General features: G+C 37.7%; 1 protein-coding gene across 1 annotated transcript in view; it reads right to left on the reverse strand.

The window, feature by feature from the left end:
* LOC126416668 (phosphatidylinositol-3-phosphatase SAC1-like) overlaps positions 1-14,922 on the reverse strand; it is a 70,463-nt gene that overhangs the window by 11,769 nt on the left and 43,772 nt on the right. Inside the window, exons 10-12 of the mRNA XM_050084468.1 lie at positions 13,211-13,447; positions 12,021-12,122; positions 1,290-1,350 (exon numbers count right to left, since the gene is read on the reverse strand). Coding sequence (XP_049940425.1) covers positions 1,290-1,350; positions 12,021-12,122; positions 13,211-13,447 — 400 coding nt within the window. The remainder of the gene's footprint in view (positions 1-1,289; positions 1,351-12,020; positions 12,123-13,210; positions 13,448-14,922) is intronic.

Here is a 14,922-nt window from a genome sequence, read left to right on the forward strand (position 1 = left end):
AACATTCAGTGGCACTTTTGTTCAACAGTACTCTTCATATACTCGTGACATCTTATATTCATGGCGTAATGTGTATGAATCCATGTTTCATATGAGTAAACAACTTGTCAAATTAGTCCTGATACTTCACTTTTTTCATAAAAAATTTAACAGAGTATGCCTTTTTTTCTAAACGATGCTATCTTGTTCATGTATATGGTGACTGGTAACTTTGAAAACCAAACCTGATCAATTTAGTTCCCACAACAGTGGTCTGCAGTTCGTTTCACCGAGTAATAACATGCTAATTTCTATTTTATGAGTTTCTTCGTTTATTTTCTATTAGGTAACTTATATTTTCTCTTTGGCAGAGAGCATAATATACTGAACATTTGATCCAAGACAAAATTGTTTATCACACTGGGACACAAATGTAGATCTCAGTCTTTTGTTTGCGTAGTGGTATCTACTAGCCTGTCTGAACAAGCCTCTCAGACCAAAAGCTTTAACTTGTCTCTAGTTCCTCTCAATACCTTCTAAACTTCACGAATATTCTCCCAAAATGCTGTAGAACTACCACACTTTTGGAGAATGGATATAGTGAAGAGTTTGACCTAATCACAGCTTCAGTGTACTAAGATGGAGTCAACTCTCATATGAGCACCTGAAGGCAAACTCAGATATGTAAATAGTCAGTTTCCCGCAGAGGAAGCTTATAACTAAGATTCAAATGGAGAATGAGATGAAAAGCACTAATTTTGAATGTTTTTATAGATATAGTTTTAATATCCCAGGAAGCCTCAAATCATTCCACTTTCTGCTGTAGAACGAAAATTCATTGTGGAAAGTAAATGTGAACAACAGATTTTTCTGCATGTGAGATAGCAGGCATGTTGTGCAATTTATGGTATGAGTTGCAAGTTAGTGGAGTTTTGAAAGATGCTGTTAGTAGGCCTGATAGCTTATGAGAGAAAGAAAAAAAAGAAAGAGAGAGAGAGAGAGAGATAGAGAGAGAAAAAATATCTTTTTGTGCATTTAAAAAAAGACGAAACATTAATTCAAGATATAATCTGTTAAAAGGACTAGCAAAATCAAAGTTAATATTGTAACACCTGGCACACATCAAATACTGAGTCAAGGCTAAAGATCCCTCTATTGTTCCCCTTCTGCAATGTGTGAACTAATATTGAATATATGAATCCTGTCTCAGATTTGCCTTCTTTTTGACGATAGATGATGCAATTATTGAAGGAAAAAAGTTAATCACTTAATAATGTACGATGACTGTCTAGGCAGTGTAGGTTACTCACCCGTTGGCGTTATAATGTTCGCAAAGAACATTGCTATTGCCACCATCAGTACTACTGGGAACTGTAACAGAAGATACATGCAGTTCAGTTACACAACAAGAACTAGAACATATACTTGTTGAAAGAAATAGGTAGCACAGTTTTTAACAACATACTTCTTACAAGAATTATCTATCAGAATGCAGTCTGTAGAAAGAAAAGTTGACTAGCAATGGGGAGGATGGAGAAGAGGGAAGACGAGGTGGAAAGGGGAAAGGGGGGGGGGGGGGGGAGAGGAGGGAGTTGGTAAGAAGAGGGATGGGAAAGGAAGGGAAAATTTTAATAGCGCTACTTCCCACTTTCTCTAATCTGAGTTATTCAAATAAACATATCCATTGTATAACATTTCTTCATTTATTTCTCTCCTCTTCATTTCAAAGTACAAGTTAGGGGCACAGTAGATCACAGATTATAAAAGCATGAGTTTTCTGTACATACTTCATAGTAAGAACAGAAAGTGCTCACATTGCAGTAAAAAATGAAACATGACATATTTAAAACACAATACAGATGGTGAATCAATACAACCAGTAAATGTTCCAAACATAGTAGCACTATTACAACCTTACATGAGTAATATATGTAGCAATAGCGTCCCATACACAACAACATAGAATGTATTGTAAGAATAAACAACCATTTCTTACCAGAATACACGACAGTGGTGTTAATGAAAGTAAAACTTTTATAAGCATCAATTATTTTGATTTCAATGACAAACTTTATGCGTATATGCTCTTATAATATAAATAAAGGAAGAAGAGAAGGCAAAACTCAGTATACAGTTGAGACATTGAATGGTCAGGAGGCACATAAATAAGTCTTTAAACAGTGCTAAGCTTTTCACTGATGTGGAAAACACACAAACAAACACCAAGAAAGACACACAGGCGCGCACACACACACACACACACACACACACACACACACACACACCTGCATGGCTACACTGTCCTGGTCAACTACATTGGGTTGAGGTGCAGTGCTGATACAATATTGTTGACCTGAGCAATGTAGCTGATCAAGTGTATTTATATTTTATACTAGTCAGCCCTGAAGGACGGCATCATCAGCAAGCTTAGTAACATTTCCGATATTCCTTTTGTTTATTTACCACTTGATGCCTCAGCTAAAGGGTGAGTTGTTATCTTTGCTCCTTCCATTATTTATAAAATATTTTCCATTACAGTTTTTAAGAATGATATAGAGAGAATTATATTTCAAAGGAACACAAAAGGTTGCTTAAAATTTAACACTGTTGATGACAAGTTTAAAAACATTCTAGAAATCGATCATGCCCTTTTCAAAGGAACCACTTTTCCATTCACCTATATCACATGTGAGAAACCATGAAAAATGTAAATCTAGGAGACAGCTGTAGATTTTAGACCCACTCCTCCCAAAAGCAAGTTCAGCATCTTAATGCTGACACCACTGTAATCAGTCACTTTCTTCAAGAACAAAGTACTAACCAAAATTAAGTTACAGCTACCCTTACTTTCATCAGTATTTGGGGAAAAAAAAAAACCATGAACCAGGAAGAGGAGAGCTCAATAAGTTTAAAAAATAAAACTGACGAAGGAAAGCAAAAATTAACACAATAGAGAAAAATGATGACTACAATAGCATTAATAGGAAAAGTCAGAGTTTTGCTTCCAATCAATGTTAAATTCATTATATAGAGCTTAATTTTGGACCAGACATGGATACGAAAGGAAAAAAGGAAACATTCTGGTATTCAGTGGAACTGATTTTCAGTAAACCATGAAAACCATAAATTTGGATGGCGAGATGGGAATTCTGGAAAATTAAAAATTGTCACTGATATCATGAAGAAACACAAAATAGTAATCATGGCTCTTCAAGAAATCAGAAACAGTGATCAAGACACTACAAAATTATCGACTCTATCATAGAACCCAACTCTCAGTCCCCCAGACTTGCAAGTCTATCTTTGAAATCTGCAAATAAGACATACGCAATTATCAATGCACAGCTCCCACCAATCATAAAAAATAATACTCTGAAGGGCAAAGAAGAAACACAGAAATTTTGCGATCTCCTGGATCAAGTCTTAATCAACATTCCTCCAACAAACATAAAAATTCTCCTTGATTACTTCAATGCTCAACTGGGGCAAGAAAAAAGATATAGAGATATCATCGGAAAATGGCCAGCACACAAATGGACCAACAAGGTTAATTGAAACTTGTAGAAACCATAACCTGGTCACAAAATCAACGTGTTTTACAAGGACACCTCACAAATTAAAAACCTGGAAACACCCTGATTTACGAAAGGATGAATGGCAACTGGAACATGTATGCATGGATAAATTTCTCCATCGTGAAATCTACAACGTCAAAGTTTTGAGGGGTGAAGACTCAGGGTCAGACCACTATGTTGTGAAGATCAAAGAAAAATTAACACCAATGGTAAAGAAAAGGTCTCAGAAAAAACCAGAAGAAAATTTGACCCAACCATCTTATCAAAAAATGATGAATACACTAGGAAAATCAGGTGAAGGGTCTGTTGTTGTTATTGTTGTTATGGACTTCAGTCCTGAGACTGGTTTGATGCAGCTCTCCATGCTACTCTATCCTGTGCAAGCTTCTTCATCTCCCAGTACCTACTGCAACCTACATCTTTCTGAATCTGCTTAGTGTATTCATCTCTTGGTCTCCCCCTACGATTTTTACCCTCCACGCTGCCCTCCAATACTAAATTGGTGATCCCTTGATGTCTCAGAACATGTCCTACCAACCGATCCCTTCTTCTGGTCAAGTTGTGCCACAAACTTCTCTTCTCCCCAATCCTATACAATACTTCCTCATTAGTTATGTGATCTACCCATCTAATCTTCAGCATTCTTCTGTAGCACCACATTTCGAAAGCTTCTATTCTCTTCTTGTCCAAACTATTTACCGTCCATGTTTCACTTCCATACATGGCTACACTCCATACAAATACTTTCAGAAATGACTTCCTGACACTTAAATCTATACTTGATGTTAACAAATTTCTCTTCTTCAGAAACGATTTCCTTGCCATTGCCAGTCGACATTTGATATCCTCTCTACTTCGACCATCATCAGTTATTTTGCTCCCCAAATAGCAAAACTCCTTTACTACTTTAAGTGTCTCATTTCCTAATCTAATACCCTCAACATCACCCGACTTAATTCAACTACATTCCATTATCCTCGTTTTGCTTTTGTTGATGTTCATCTTATATCCTCCCTTCAAGACACCATCCATTCCGTTCAACTGCTTTTCCAAGTCCTTTGCTGTCTCTGACAGAATTACAATGTCATCGGCGAACCTCAACATTTTTATTTCTTCTCCATGGATTTTAATACCTACTCCGAATTTTTCTTTTGTTTCCTTTACTGCTTGCTCAATATACAGATTGAATAACATCGGGGAGAGGCTACAACCCTGTCTTACTCCCTTCCCAACCACTGCTTCCCTTTCTTGTCCCTCGACTCTTATAACTGCCATCTGGTTTCTGTACAAATTGTAAATAGCCTTTCGCTCCCTGTATTTTATCCCTGCCACCTTTAGAATTTGAAAGAGAGTATTCCAGTCAACATTGTCAAAAGCTTTCTCTAAGTCTACAAATGCTAGAAACGTAGGTTTGCCTTTCCTTAATCTTTCTTCTAAGATAAGTCGTAAGGTCAGTATTGCCTCACGTGCTCCAGTATTTCTACGGAATCCAAACTGATCTTCCCCAAGGTTGGCTGCTTCTAGTTTTTCCATTCGTCTGTAAAGAATTCAAGTTAGTATTTTGCAGCTGTGACTTATTAAACTGATTGTTCGGTAATTTTCACATCTGTCAACACCTGCTTTCTTTGGGATTGGAATTATTATATTCTTCTTGAAGTCTGAAGGTATTTCGCCTGTTTCATACATCTTGCTCACCAGATGGTAGAGTTTTGTCAGGACTGGCTCTCCCAAGGCCGTCAGTAGTTCCAATGGAATGTTGTCTACTCCGGGGGCCTTGTTTCGACTCAGGTCTTTCAGTGCTCTGTCAAACTCTTCACGCAGTATCGTATCTCCCATTTCATCTTCATCTACATCCTCTTCCATTTCCATAATATTGTCCTCAAGCACATCGCCCTTGTATAGACCCTCTATATACTCCGTCCACCTTTCTGCTTTCCCTTCTTTGCTTAGAACTGGGTTTCCATCTGAGCTCTTGATGTTCATACAAGTGGTTCTCTTATCTCCAAAGGTCTCTTTAATTTTCCTGTAGGCAATATCTATCTTACCCCTAGTGAGATAAGCCTCTACATCCTTACATTTGTCCTCTAGCCATCGCTGCTTAGCCATCTTGCACTTCCTGTCGATCTCATTTTTGAGACGTTTGTACTCCTTTTTGCCTGCTTCATTTACTGCATTTTTATATTTTCTCCTTTCATCAATTAAATTCAATATTTCTTCTGTTACCCAAGGATTTCTACTAGCCCTCGTCTTTTTACCTACTTGATCCTCTGCTGCCTTCACTACTTCATCCCTCAAAGCTACCCATTCTTCTTCTACTGTATTTCTTTCCCCCATTCCTGTCAATTGTTCCCTTATGCTCTCCCTGAAACTCTGTACAACCTCTGGTTCTTTCAGTTTATCCTGGTCCCATCTCCTTAAATCCCCACCTTTTTGCAGTTTCTTCAGTTTTAATCTACAGGTCATAACCAATAGATTATGGTCAGAGTCCACATCTGCCGCTGGAAATGTCTTACAATTTAAAACCTGGTTCCTAAATCTCTGTCTTACCATTATATAATCTATCTGATACCTTTTAGTATCTCCAGGGTTCTTCCATGTATACAACCTTCTATCATGATTCTTAAACCAAGTGTTAGCTATGATTAAGTTGTGCTCTGTGCAAAATTCTACCAGGTGGCTTCCTCTTTCATTTCTTAGCCCCAATCCTTATTCACCTACTACGTTTCCTTCTCTCCCTTTTCTTACACTCGAATTCCAGTCACTCATGACTATTAAATTTTCGTCTCCCTTCACTATCTGAATAATTTCTTTTATTTCATCATACATTTCTTCAATTTCTTCGTCATCTGCAGAGCTAGTTGGCATATAAACTTGTACTACTGTAGTAGGCATGGGCTTCGTGTCTACCTTGGCCACAATAATGCGTTCACTATGCTGTTTGTAGTAGCTTACCCGCATTCCTATTTTCCTATTCATTATTAAACCTACTCCTGCATTACCCCTATTTGACTTTGTGTTTATAACCCTGTAGTCACCTGACCAGAAGTCTTGTTCCTCCTTCCACCGAACTTCACTAATTCCCACTATATCTAACTTCAACCTATTCATTTCCCTTTTTAAATTTTCTAACCTACCTGCCCGATTAAGGGATCTGACATTCCACGCTCCGATCCGTAGAATGCCAGTTTTCTTTCTCCTGATAACGACATCCTCTTGAGCAGTCCCCGCCTGGAGATCCGAATGGGGGACTATTTTACCTCCGGAATATTTTACCCAAGAGGACGCCATCATCATTTAATCATACAGTAAAGCTGCATGTCCTCAGGAAAAATTACGGCTGCAGTTTCCCCTTGCTTTCAGCCATTCGCAGTCTATCAAATATAATACGCCAGAAGAATTAACAACCAAATAAAAATCTATAGCAGAAGAATTGGCTCCAATAAATCCCAGGGAGAAACATGAGTGGTGGAATGAAGAATGTGACCAGGCATTAGAAAGGAGACACCAAGCTTGGAAAAAGCATCAAGCCCAAAAGTCTGAAGAATCACATCTAGAACTAATTAAGCAAAGAAAGTCAATCCATCAGACACACAAAATGCAAACATCTTAAAAATACCCTAGAAAAGATAGAAGAGATCTTCCAGAAGAAACAGTCAAGACATTATTACACAACCTTTGGAAGATATCTTAAAAAGTATGAGTCCCCAACATTAATGCTGAGAGAGAAGTCAGGAAAGTTGGCGCATAGTAATCAAGAAAATGCAGGGATCCTTGCAGAGACTTTCAACAAACTTTTAAATTGTGATGACTCACTGGAAACATTTCAAGTAGACACTGAAGCACCTATTTTAATCACCCCAGACCTTACATATCCTCCAACTATCAATGAGGTAGAGGTTGCAATTCAGGAACTAAAAAATTGTAAGTCATGATGTGAAGACCACGAATTTGCAGAAATCTGGAAGAATGCTAGAAAACCTGCAGTCATAAATCTCCACCAACATAGAATTGAAATGTGTATCACAGAGAAAATTCCAGAGCACTGGATCTCAGGAATAATACACCCATTATTTAAAAAAGGAGGTAAAACCAACTCAGATAATTACAGAGGAATAGCCCTTCTGGACTGCATATACAAAATTTTCTCCTGCATAATTTACAATAGGATCAAAACATTATGGAACCACAACTTGGAGAGTATCAAGGAGGATTTCGACCATACAGAAGCTGCTCAGGCCAAATTCTTAGCCTGAAACTAATAATGGAGTATTACAAGTACAGAAACAACAGTTATTCATCTCATTCATAAATTTAAAAAAAAAATAAAAATGATAATGTTCATAGAACCACACTTCTAAAAATCCTTAGAGCATATGGCTTCCATCCCAAATTGGTAAGACTCATTCAGCTAACTTTAACTAACACAAATTCAAAGGTCAAGTTTAGAGAAGAAATGTCAAAAGCTTTCACAATAAAAACAGGTCTCAGACAAGGCGAGGATTGTCCCTTTTGCTTGTCAATGTGGTCCTCGATTACATCATGACAATCTGGCAAAAAGAAAATCTATGTAAAATCAATCAAAATTTGAGGAAAACCAGCAATAAGAGCAAACTGCCTTGGGTTTGCTGACGATTTAGCTCTCTTGGACCTTGACATGGAAGTAGTTCATGCTCAGATTACAAGTCTTCAAAAAATTGCTTCAAAAATAGAATTACAAATATCCTTTGAGAAAAATGAAATCATACTTATGAACCCTCTTTGCACAGATAAAATCTTCATAAATGATCAAGCAATTAACATAGTTCTACAATTTAAATATCTTGGAGAAATTATTTTGCACAACTTGGGTGAAAAAGCAACAGGGATAAATAGAATCAACAAAATGAAAAAAAAGCACAATTTCTAACCTGGTCAACATATAATAATACATGCCTGTCAACAGACACTAAAATCCAACATTACAAAACTGTAACTCTCCCAGAAGGAACTTATGTCTGTGAAACTTTGTTTCAAATTGAAAATGAAAGAAGAACCAATCAACTCCTCAAGACTGTATGAAGAATTATCAGAACATGCATCAATAAAAAATACCAGGTTGATGGAGTCTGGAGAATCCTCCCTAATGAAACTATCTACTGTGAGTTGACCCAATCACCAGCACAATGAAGAAGAAAAGAATCTCATATTTCTATCACATCTTACGATTGCCCGACAGCAGGATTTTAAAACCGCTAGTTATGAGAAGTCTCGGAAATAATACAGGAGGACGGCGAGTCAAAGAAATTCTGCAAGATCTTGAAGCAGTCGAACTTAGAATTACTGATGCTGAGAACAAAAGCAAAATTAACACTCTCCTTATGAATCATAAATTTTCTGCAGAAATGACGCACTGATGACCAGTAGAGATTTCAGATGAGTTAAGAAAACTGTGTTCGGAACAAATGAAAAAGTACTGGGCTGAGTACAAGAAGCAAGTAGTACAATCTTCAAAGGGAAAGTGAACATGTGGAAAATCAAGTTAATAATAATAATAATAATAATAATAATAATAATAGCATTACCATTACCATGTAAGAGCCAAGATCAAATAACAATACAAGACTGATTTCAGCAACAAACATTGGTTCAAATGGCTCTGAGCACTATGGGACTTAACATTTGAGGTCATCAGTCCCCAACAAACATTAGCACTCCTATACTATTCAGGTTGATAAGCCCACTACAATAGTGGCATGCTGCCCAGAGTGAGGGGGAAAATGAAGACATCTGGTTAGTCACTGCAGGGGTGCTTCACATCCACAGGGTAATGAAGATAGCATTACACGACATATATAGCTAAGTGACCTATAAATAAGGATGGGAAAAATTGTTTTATTTTGAGGCCAATTTCAGTGCTATTTTTTGCCAAGCTCACCAGTATTTTTGTGAAGCTTGGCGATATTTTTTGCCAAGCTCACCAATATTTATTGGAGAGCTCAACGACATTTATTGCCAAATTTGGTGTTACTTTCTTGAAATTCAGGGCTACTCATCTAGCTGAATTTGGAGTTACTCTTTTATGTGAATTTGGAATAACTGTTTTCGCCAAATTCAGGGTTATTTCCCTGATAAATCTGAAATTTGAAGTTACTTTCATGCCAAATTTGAAGTTACTTTCATTCCAAATTTGAAGTTACTTTCATGCCAAATTTGAAGTTAGTGTTTGTCTTCAAATTCAGTGTATTTTTTCATCAATTTTTTTTTTTTTTTTTTTCATCAATAACTATAAGTTACAAACACATTTCTTTGTATGGGAAACAGCAAACTCCGCAATATTTCTTAAAAAGCAACAATATGATGGTATTTTGTAAAAACCACCGATTCTGCATTATTTCACCAAAACTGCCAACTTCCTGTCATTTTTGTGAAATTTTCCTGTCCCTGCAAATGAACAGTATGAGCCATATCACATAGTTACTCCCAATATTGAAAGATGACCCTCTTGCTGCTACCTGTCACTTGAAAATAACTGGACTATGCCGCAAATAATGCCGGTCCTGGCTATACAAACAATCTCAATCCCTTCAATGTCTCTCTCAGCCACTCTTTTGCCCTACTGTCATCGCCAGGCTGTGTTGGTGCTCTACTAAAACTACAGTCCAAGAGTTAGCCGCTGCTGCTGTTATGTTCCATCATCTTCGAATCCTGGTGATATGATGAAAGATCTCCCTCCAGGCACGCCTGGTTGTTGTTTTGGCCATCAATTTTTCCAGAGACATTCCAATGCTTTCTTTGGCACCCTCTATTCACTTTCTCCTCGATTTTCTTCTATATCTTTAACTTTCTGTTCTTCCAAGCAGTCCAGCTTTTTCTAGTGAGTGTTCTGATCTCATAATTCAACCCGAGTATGTTAATCTCGTTAATCTCATATGGAGTATTTTGGCCCTTCCTTCTTTGACATTGTATAACAGATAAATGACACACCACAGAAAACATCAGTTAAGATACTCAACTACTTCAGTAGCACACTTAGTAGCCCATTTGAAAATACTGTTAAGTCAACAAAATATGGCACACATTTTAAGCAGTTAACAGAGAAAATCACTGCACAATGGGGTGCGAGTTGTCCAAATGAACAAATAAAATGGAGACAAAGTTAGCATTGCATGTGTGCATAAAATAGCATAATGTGTGTCTATAGGTTCTAACATTTTCGGACAACAAGAGACAGTGTGGTATTGGGTTGCAAGGCACACACATCTCTCAATTCAGTTAACTTGTACGTTGGGTGTAGCCGATCCTCTTCCCTGGGTAATCAGTTATGTCGATTTCCTACAAGCTGCTTCTCTGAAGGCTATAGCTGGTTAAGGAAATTTATTAAAATACTTCTCTATCCTTGAAATAATTTTGGTACTCATATAATACTTTTGAGTTCCATCATTTTATATTTTCAACTTTCACAGATAATAACTTCTGCAAGCTAACTTACTCCTTACACATTAGACTCATTTAACACATTCAAATAGCATACATGTGTCTCGTTTTGTTCATAGTCTTAAGTGAGTCCAATACATGAATGTGCATAGCAATCTATCTTCAACTGTTCAATAGTCTGTTTTGCAATCACCACAGACACTAACACATCAAAGAATGCGACATAATTATTCGTTGAGTTCTCCTCATGTCTTCTGTGGCGCTGGTTGTCATCGTCAGTGACTCATCCCTCTTACAGTCTTCTAATAACAAACTTCCGACCTGCACATAGAGACAGGTGGATCGGTAGAAACGTTCTCACTCTCCCGCACTCGTACCTAAAATATCGGTTGTTCGAGACGGTTGAAGGCCGAGTGTTTCTAGAATTTTCTCCAAAATTCTTGAGGCACTACAAGGTCATTTAGGATCTTCCATTTGCATAAGCTACTGTAATATATAATGAAAATAAATAATAATAAAAAGTGAAAGACAAATGTTGATGATTGCAACTGAGTGCAATACAAGTTGTGTAAACAAACAGAAGGAACTGGCAGGCACGTGTATCAGTTTATTTCTTTTTTATTTAAATGTGTATAGTGTGTGCACTTGCCTTTAATAGAACTTTCATGGTAAGAGGAAAGTGTTAAAAAGTTCAAGCATTGGTCAGTGTGAAATGCTCAATTAACTACAATGAAAAAGCTGCAGAAAATGTAACAGCCTATTATTGTTAACTGTAGCAGCATTATCTTTCTACATACTAAGAAAACATATTTGTGGAGCTTGTATTTAGCTCTCTTGTCATCTGCTTGTAATCCATAATTTTGTTCTACATACTACTCTTGTATTCACTTATCTCAAGCAATAAACAAATGCAGGAGGTGGTCTAGGGAATACACAATTGGAAAGACCCATCCTAGTCCTTTCAGATTGCAAAGCAACAGTCACAAATGAGAAAACCATTAATTACAACAGGAAATTATCAACAAATACACAGAGTAAATGAACAGTACTCACAGTGATGTATTTCCATCCCTTTTCAGTCTCCAGAGGACATGGCTGAGCAGCACCCTCACCATCCTGTACTTGATAGCGACCCAAAAACAAGTCAATGGCATCCTGTAAAGTAAGGAAGCCACTATGAGCGTGTCTCAGTATGTTAGGTACCCAGATCCAACTTAACAAATCAGCGTATAAACTAATTAACTAAATACTGATAATGGATGGGATAAAGGTAACCAGCAGCAATACAACTGATATCATTGCACAATCTTTTCAGACATCTCCCAGCTCAGTTTTATAAGACTTTTCTCACACAGTGAAACAGAAACCACTGCCTCTTTTAAGTTTGGAATTACATCATTTTGCTAATTTCACTTTATCTCAAATGCGCAAAATAGAGTATTCTGCATAAAAGTAGCTGCTTCATGTTACAATTGATTTGTCCAGCTAGTTGCCACTTTCTTTCTCCTATGTCATGCATTTTATCGTCACATGTAATCACAGTATCCCTATCCACTCAGAATCTTACATTTACAAACTCCTACACTAACCTACCGCATTGTTATCTACATGAGTTAAAGTTCCATTCTGTTAAGATGGGGAGGGGTCTGTGAAGTGATTGTGGAGGAGGTGGGTTCAAGCAGTGGGGATAGGGGACGATCGTTAGGGATAGTGAAAGGAGGTGTTCTAGAAGGGTGGGGTGGGGGTGGGGGGTGAGGGAGAGGAATGAAGAGGCTTGGTGGGCTAGGGGCTTTCATAACAAAAAATTAAATAGAGGCGGGAAGGTCAGCCAGTAGAAGAAGAATGAATAAAATGTTTCTCTTTTACGAATTACATTTCATCTACACACACACACACACACACACACACACACACAAACACACAAACACACAAATGGTTCAAATGGCTCTGAGCACTATGGGACTTCAGTCCCCTCGAACTTATAACTACTTAAACCTAACTAACCTGAAGACATAACACACATCCATGTCTGAGGCAGGATTCGAACCTGCGACCGCAGCGGTCGCGCGGTTCCAGACTGTAGCGCCTAGAACTGCTCGGCCACTCCGGCTGGTGCGCGCGCGCGCCCACACACACACACACACACACACACACACACACACACACACACACACACAGACAGACAGACAGACAGAGAGAGAGAGAGAAGGAGAGAGAGAAATGAGCATAATGGGATTCCTAACCTGCCTGAAACCATCAGCAAAATTGTTCTTGCAGTAGCGGGTTAGAGAATTGACAAGATCTCGCAGAAGACCAATGCGAGTCCTTTTTCCAGTACGTGTGAAATCAGTCTTCAGAGCACCAGTCCCCGAATACTGTATACTGAGGACATCTGCATTGTCGGCCCACACCTGCTTGAAGAGGTACTCGAGGAGTGGTTGCTGTTGAACAGCCTGACTTTGTTGTAGGAGGCCGAGCTTCTGTGCGGCAAATGACAAAAAATAATAAATTAATGAAATATTGCAAAATATATCTAAGAAACACAGGTCACCATTATAGCAATTTTTTTGATTTAAAACATAAAAAACATTATTTAATGTCCATTCACTGTAAATATGTCAACAATACCACTTTGTAGAAACAACCCATCATCACAATTTGACAGGCATGATGCTCTTATAAACTGCAATACTTCGATAATTACTTCTCCACCTTTTTATGAACTTCAGCCTTCAGAATGTCTCATTAAATCATTATTCCCATCACTTCCACACAATGATATTTGGTTCTTGATATGCAAGCTGGGCTCAGATAACCCAAGCACATGGCCCATTTACCCCATTTTTGAAAGCTTTATAGGGTAACTGGGCAGCCCATCAAAGCTTATAGCCTAAAAAAGAGACACATGCCGGCAGTAACATTTCCAGGTTCCATTATGTTTCTAATTTATGCTATGGTAACAGTAATTTTCTTAATATTTGCAGTGAACCTGTAATTAGTTCATGAGCTCAATATGTCATCATATTTCTATGAAAACTTTGCACTACATAATTGTTTCAAGTAAATCACAACAATTATAATCATTAAACTGCTTGTTGAAGAGTGATTCCATCATCTTTCAGCACTGCCAACTGCCTGAATTGATATTAGCCTCATACATTTTGTGGAAGAAAGAAACAAGGCCCAGTTAGCCACTGGTCCCAAGATATCCCAATGGACCTTATAAAATTGAGGGATTCCACCAGATTCTACAGGCTTTTTCAATTTTAATGATTTCAGCTGTTTTTCAGTCCAGCTGACACTAATATCTGTATTACCGTATAGTGGTGTTGCTGAGTCTCAGACAGGCACAACAAAAAGACTACTCAAAAAATTAGCTTCCATTCAAAAGACCTCCTTCTGAATTAGATTGCAGACATACACAAAAGATGACCTTTTGGTTGAAATCTTACTTTTTTTTTGCGCACCTGTTGTGCCTGTCGCAAGTCAGCATTTCCACTATATGGTGAGTAACAATCCATCTGTTTCATGATATTACATTATTCCATCCTTGATTTTCCATTGTTTAATATGTATATTAGTCATCTCTGCTGTGGTGTGAGAATAGAATGGGGCTGTATTCTTGAACCTTCTTTAGTAAAGGAACATTTGAAAATGGAGTTCAACATCTCTGGTTTTTCTCTGTTACCCTTAATTTCAGTTTCTGAGTGCCTGGACACTAACTTTGCTGCCTGAACAAATGGCCAGAATTTTCTCCAATGTCTTATATTTGATAGTGACAAAAGCATGCTTAACAAGAGCACAAATTGAATATCATTTAACACAGCCTAATTGACAGCTGAAAAGGCCTACAACTGGTTCACAGCAAACAGTTTGTCTTAATCTCACAGATAGTCATATTATGCAATTTCAAATAAGCAACAATGACTTGCTAGACATTAATAGTCAGACACTA

Source organism: Schistocerca serialis, chromosome 8 (genome assembly GCF_023864345.2).
Source record: "Schistocerca serialis cubense isolate TAMUIC-IGC-003099 chromosome 8, iqSchSeri2.2, whole genome shotgun sequence".
Lineage (NCBI taxonomy): Eukaryota > Metazoa > Arthropoda > Insecta > Orthoptera > Acrididae > Schistocerca > Schistocerca serialis.